Source organism: Ptiloglossa arizonensis, chromosome 11, assembly GCF_051014685.1.
Source record: "Ptiloglossa arizonensis isolate GNS036 chromosome 11, iyPtiAriz1_principal, whole genome shotgun sequence".
Lineage (NCBI taxonomy): Eukaryota > Metazoa > Arthropoda > Insecta > Hymenoptera > Colletidae > Ptiloglossa > Ptiloglossa arizonensis.
The window spans coordinates 15601861-15608882 of record NC_135058.1 but is presented as its reverse complement, the minus strand read 5'-3'; the positions used below and the strand labels follow the sequence as shown (position 1 = coordinate 15608882).

The 7022-nt window shown below is 39.9% G+C and overlaps 1 protein-coding gene across 1 annotated transcript; it reads right to left on the bottom strand.

Moving 5' to 3' along the window:
- Positions 1 to 678: 678 nt before the first annotated feature.
- Positions 679 to 2342, bottom strand: LOC143152794 (uncharacterized). The gene has a single exon (XM_076323287.1). It carries the CDS (start codon positions 2340 to 2342, stop codon positions 846 to 848), a length of 1497 nt encoding a protein of 498 aa, XP_076179402.1. The 3' UTR covers positions 679 to 845.
- Between the last annotated feature and the right edge of the window lie 4680 nt (positions 2343 to 7022).

Genomic DNA, 7022 nt, shown 5'->3' with positions numbered 1-7022 from the left:
TCGTTAATATAAAAGTAATTTTATTTAAATTTAAAAAAAGGGAAGTCTACAAATATAAAAAATACGAAGTATCCAAATGTGAAAGAAGAATGTTACCATGTAAAGATTTCTGAAACAATCTAGACAGTAATCGTTTCAATAAAAATATGACTTCTCTTCTCTTTAAGTTTAAATAAAATTATTTTTCTAGAAAATATTATAACGTTCATCGCTCCGCTCTGTAATATGTCTAACAATTTCAAATAAATTAATTTTCATATAATTATACGAGTCGATTTATCGAACACGATGTATAAAATATAACGTAAAATAGACCTCGAAAACTTATACCAAACACAGTTGTGCAACAAAACTTTCCTAGCACCCGAAACGATATACGAACATACTCAAACTCCCAGTCAAAGTTTCGTAGAAAAAGAATAACGTATCAAAGTGAACAGCAATCCAAAAATTGATCTCAAAATCAATTATTACAATCGGGTCTACGAAAGAATCAACTCGGTTCGTGAAGTAAATTCCATAAATAAGAGCACTCTACATTTTACCCCTACTGTTCCTATATATTAAAAGTATTGTACGATTTCGTTCAGTCGGATCGTATAAAAAATTTGCCAACATCGTTCAACCTGTCCAAACATCCAATACGAGAAACCGTATCCAGGAACCAGTTACAAAAGTGTTGCTTGATCTAGTTCCGATACAGCTCGCGGTACGTTCCAATCCGTCACTAGTCGTCGCCGAAATGATCGGAACAATTGTTGCTACCAGGCCGAGCGATTTCCCAAGTGAATTCTTCCCCCGACCCGACTATAGACACTAAAAAAAAGGAAAGATTCGTTCAGGATTCAGTTATCGCTCTGTAGTTCGCTGGATCCGGTAGCATCCGGTGCTTTTTGCAGCTGTGCGCTCTGGAATCTCTCGTATCCGTTACTCTCCCCGAATATCTTCCTTCCAGGGATTCTCTCGTCGTCCTTGACACTGACCTCGGTTCCGATCTGTACCGGCCAAGGTAGTTTCCCCTCGTTCCTGACCGAGACCTGATTGGCCAGTTTCCTGTCGTTGCTCTGATCGAACGGATCGTTGTTTCTGAGATTCTCCAGCGTCGCCTTGCGACGACTCTCGTCGTCGGGATAAGGATAGGACCGATCGACGAAGCTCGATCTCTTGGCGTAGGAATCGTAACCGTCGTACAGGTGTCTGTACCGATATCTACTGGGGTCCACGTTCCCAGGTATGCGTTTGTAGGTCCCGTCCCTCGAAACCGGTGTCCTGGTTGCGTCGTAGGGTCGAGGATAGTTCCTGAGATCCACCGGCTTCCTGACTATCTCAGGTAGCGTCGCGTAGTAGATGATCCTCTTCGGTTTTGGGGTAGGTCTGCTGCGTCCGTACAGGTCCAGATCCTCGTCTCTGTACCGGTCGTAGTAGTAGGAGTAGTCCTGGGGCAGACGCATGTAGTAGTCCCTCTCCATTCTGTAACGATCGGGATAGTAGTAACTGTATCCTCGACGATAGCTCGGGGTGTCGTAGTCCCGTTCCCTGAGGGCGTTCCTGTACCAGGGTAAATCGTACTCGTCGATTCCTCTGGTCACGGGCATGTCTCGAGCTTCTCGATGATCGTAGCTCCTTCTGTGATGACTGGTAACGAAGTCTGCGCGCGGTGCGTGGTAACTCCTCGCGCTTGGTACGTCATCGTCCTCCGAGTTTTGTTGGATCGTCTGATCGAAACCACCACGACGAGAGAACTCTATGGAGAGTGGCTGAGTCGACCAGGTCTCCGGTGAACCGAGACGAACCTCTCTGACGTTCTTCGCGCTGGCGATCTGTTCCATCTTGGTCTCGTTCTCCGCGTCCCGACGAACTCGAGACATACCTTTGGTCTCTCTGGCCACTTCCAGGCCGTCTCCGTTCTCACCTGGTCGTAGAACCGTCATCACGATCCCCGTTTTGAAGACTTTGTCCCGGAACGGATCGTTCGCTTCGTCGCGATTCTCGTAACGATTGTACGAGGCGTGTTTGAAAATCGGATCGAATCGATCGTGAGAATTTTCGCTCGGTAACGAGAACTCGGACAGGGGAATGCTGTGCTCGATCGAGTCCGTGTTATCGTATCTCGGGTCCGTTGTATCGAATTTTGGGACTCTTTGAGCGTTCTCAAGGGGATCGAGACGACCAACGCCGCTCACGCTGCGAACTTCGAACGCGGAGGCTTCCGACCGTGGCCATGATGGATGATTCCAATGATCGGTCGAGTGTGGAAGGATCTGCCATGCTTTGCCTATCCCTGTTGCGTTCAGCTCCGTCAGTAGAGACAGTAACGGGTATATTTTGAACAGCAGGCGCATGTCTGTTTATCTAGAAGAAATCGGAACAATGAAGTTTGGGAATAAATTTATACCTTAACGCAGAAACTATCGTGCGGTTGACTTGGAGGTATTGGATCGAGGAGCCAGGAATCGAAGTCATGGATTCTTCACTCTTATTGTTCTTGTATTTTATCCTTACGTTATTACTCGTTAGGCTTGAAACCAGCCGAGCCTCGTCTTTTACGAGTATTTTCTTTCTTTAAAGTGTAATAAAAACGCTATCGTTAAATCTCACACTACCATTTTACGCAAGACATTACGAAAAGGTTCACTACTTTAACGTGTCTATCGAAATAGACTAAGGAGATTCTACCGAACAAATTTTATTCTATATTTTTTACTTCGTCAGTAGTTTTCAGGCATCTTACAATTGTACCACGATTTCGTACCGTGCTTGTAAATATTACTTTCGTTTAAATTGTTCTCTCTCGTGTAAAAGTAACTACCCGTGCGACAAGGATTAAAATACCTCGTACGTGAACGACGAAAGAGAAATCTTACCTATAAACACAATTTTTTTTTTTCGTTCAAAGCAGTAGCGTAAAACCGATCGTTAGTCTAAATTAACCGTGAATGGCGGCGGGATGCTTTCACCGAAACGATAGAACTCTGGAAACCAAACGACAGACGTTTAATGACCGTTCCGTCCGGTAACCACGCAGTCAGATGAGATCGTCCTCGGTTGTAGAACCGTCAGTGTCCGATTCCCCATAACAAATATAATTTCCCAGCCGTTTCCGCGGTATTATACCGAGTTCCGGGCAACACGTAGATCCGGTCGCGCGATTGTTCACTCGACTACATTTACGGTGGCATCCTTCCCCGCGAAATCGAACTAGAATTCGAGTTGTTAATAGATTGCGCGCGCATTCGCGCTCGTGCAACGACCAAACAACGAGAGTTCAATGCACCAGCGCGCTTGGGATCAACTGGATACCGATTCCGGTTGCGAAATATTTTTATGGGAATACACAAATGATTTTGACAAATCTTCTACTGTAGCTACGAATATATTTTAAACGATTATAATAATTGTACGTTGTCGAAAATTGAAAATGTACATTGATCAAAATTATTTTATCAAACGAAAATAGTCTCAAATGTACAGAAATGAAAGTTATGGCAAAAATTCTACCGTAGCTAGGAACATTTTCGACGATGATAATAATTGTACGTTGTCGAAAATTGAAAATGTACATTGATCGAAAATTATTTTATCGAAGAAAAATAATCTCAATGAAAAATATTTGCAAAAATTCCATCGCAGCTACGAACATTTTCAACGATTGTAAAAATTGTACGTCGTCAAAAATTGAAAATTTGTATTCACCCAAAATTATTTTATCAAAGAAACCAATCTCGTTAAATTTGCCGAGAAGAATTCAAGTTATTCGAAGAAATTATAAAAGTTAGTTACTCGGAAGTCTAGGTTCTGTTATCGATGTAAGATAATTCCGTGTAACAATGAATTCGGTTCACAGGCCATCGTCGAAGATCTTATCTCGATTGAAAAACAGATGCAGATTATTTCACGTTCGTTAAAAAGAATTACCCTCGGATTCGTTTAAGAGTTAATGAACTGTGTAGAACTGGATAACACAATAGAACATGCAAGATCGGTTAATGCTCGTTGCTACTCCTGCGCTTCCTACGCTGCGTTTCAAGAATTACAAGCTACGTTATAACCATGAAAAAAAGGAAAAAAAACAGGGAAGTAAAGAATAGAAGTTTTTACGTTAGCATAGCGGAACAAATCTTCGGAAGGATCTTCTCCGTTAGCATCACCATCGCACGGTTATGCTCTCTGTTTTACAGTTAGCAGTCGCTCGCAGGCCTTTTTATTTTGCAATTACATTTCGGTCGGTTACTTAATTGCTAGGTCTGGGAACGAGATTTCGGCGATGAAGACTTGATAATAGACAACCAAGAGTCCGAAGTACCGTAAGCTCGTCGTAATAATGACTCGACGTAGCGATTTATCGACAAAATGATCGAGACGCTTTAACCAAGCATTGTTCGAAGAACGTGCACTCCGAAATAAACTATAGTCAATTTTTTACAACATCCTGCGTATCAAACAACTATTCGGATTATTCTCTTTTTATATCAATTTATAACGAACTGATTATAGAAAGCAATTGCTTTTTGAACTCGAGCCACGTTTCCCACTTGTGAAATTTTTAATATAAAATGAATTCTTCGAGAACTTCGAAAAAATCTTTTTTGAAAAGCAACGTTTTGAAACCTTTTTCGAAAAGGCTGATTGTGTTCTGTTGACGCGTTGCACGTATGGAAACGTGACTTTAAACTAGTGTTTAATAATATTTATTAAAATTGAAACGAAACGCTTAAAAATTCCAAAATAGCGACAAGATTATTTTCTTCGAAAACGAGTGATTAATCATTCGATATAAATTTATAAGTTTTCGAGCGATACTTTAAGTAGCAGCTAATTAAACAATCAAAACTGATTCGCTGCATCCACGTTGCTTCCGAAAGTGTAAACAAATTTTTAAATTCTGGATGCAGATTACTGGTACACTTGAATGTTCCATTAACTCGGTCAGTACATCCACGAACTCTTCAGAATACATTTTAAGCTCTGTTAGTCCAATGTTAATGGTTTCTAATAAGAGCGTCAGTGGTGTATATTCTTACAAAAGAAACTTTCAGTTTCAGTTATTCAATTACGTGCAAACTTTACTTATTTCATCGCCAAGATATCGTTATCAAAATTCGAATTGTTCACACTCGGAGTCAATGGAGAAAAAAAGTTACTTATATAAATCGAAAGTGAATTGTCAAAATCAAAGAATCGAGTACCAATGCCAAAATTATCCATTAAAAAAATCGAGTTTCAAAGCTAAGATGAAAAATGTACACTTCTCTACGAAACGAGTGATTAATTGTCCACGTTGAAAGAATGTACCCAAATTTTGGAGTATTCCATGGCATAAAAAGGATCATCGAAATAAAGAAGACAATCTGATCGTAGTATCGAAACGATGAATGAAAAAAATTGTGTTTGGAAACCGAGACAAAGGATTTACGCACGTAGTATCGAAACGATGAATGAAAAAACTTGTATTTGGAAACCGAGACAAAGGATTTACGCACGTAGTATCGAAACGATGAATGAAAAAACTTGTATTTGGAAACTGAGACAAAGGATTTATGCACGTAGTATCGAAACGATGAATGAAAAAACTTGTATTTGGAAACCGAGACAAAGAATTTACACACGTAGTATCGAAACGATGAATGAAAAAAATTGTGTTTCGAAACTGAGACAAAGGATTTACCCACGATGGTTTGCGTAAATAATTGGTCGTGGAGAACGAGGAAAGGAGTGTACCACAGTTTCAAAATGGTGTATAAAAGAAATATAATCGACGTTGAAAATCGATAGAAAAATTTTACCTGGATTGGAAGGTGTCCGCAGCTCCCGAATGTCGTTGACTGTTCGAAGCTACCACGATTACTACGCTCGGCGAACTACGGCTTCCCGGATTACCCCGGCTTCGTATCTGCATACCGTGCTGTTGTCGCTACTAAACACGCTCACCCCTCTACTCGTAGAGACCTTAACAACCGTTCTCAATTGGCCACCGTTTTTAACTGTAATTCTTGTACCGAAAGATAGCCAAGTAAATGGCTTCCTCCGCGACGCGCCAAGAGAATCGAAGAAGATCGTTTCAGCAAGTTTATCGAAACGAGTCCGGTAACGGGTTATCACGGCACCTTTAACGGTGGAATTCTGAAAAACCAGTTTCCAGGAACGTACAACAAGTATACCACGACTTTTTCAATTGTACGCGCAAAAATACACCGATGCTGATACTAAGTGCGAGTACGTTGCTCGAAATAATTAATGTACACAGCTCTCGAAACTTTTTACAGAGTAAAATAAATTTCAGGCTTGAAGCGTTTCAGGGTGGTCCTAAAATGAGTGAAACTTTTTGAATATTGTCTTTGCTCGTTGCAATTATTAAATAATTTATAATCGGTTCGTAGCGTTTGAAAATTGAACGCCAATGGAAGTGTTCGGAGCAAACTTTTTGAGCAACTTATTGTTGTTGCTTCTGAAATTTAGAAAATGTGACGATACCGTTATAACAGAATATTAAATCTATTATATATGTTACACCAATTATGTGTATGCACTCACCATTATACATACAACGAAACGTAAATATAACGAGTCTCTGATTTTCAATTATTTAAATATATTTACAATTAGCAGTTCGTAACGTAAGGATGTAAAGACATTTGTATCTAAATGATTAAAGAAATACATATTGAGTAAATGTTGAAATTGTTTTTGTAAGAATCATCGATGTAAAAGCACTCGTTTTCATTTCGCCTATCGGTGAACTAATTTGCTTAGTGCACTAAAAGCGGAATAGAGAGTGTGCAGGCAGAAAATAGAATGGTCCTGAATGAGTTGCAAACAGCATAATAGATAATAGTACTGTCATGCGCTGCGGTGCATAAATTAGGGAAGAATCGAACGCGCATAGTATAAAAATAAAACAAATAAAAGTACCTCTAAGTGTCGATCATTTATCAAGCTAAAACTTTAATAGTGAAAAATGAAGTCATTAATACACATCCTTCAGTTTTCTTGGAAACGAAAAACGTTTAATCTATTGTAACATT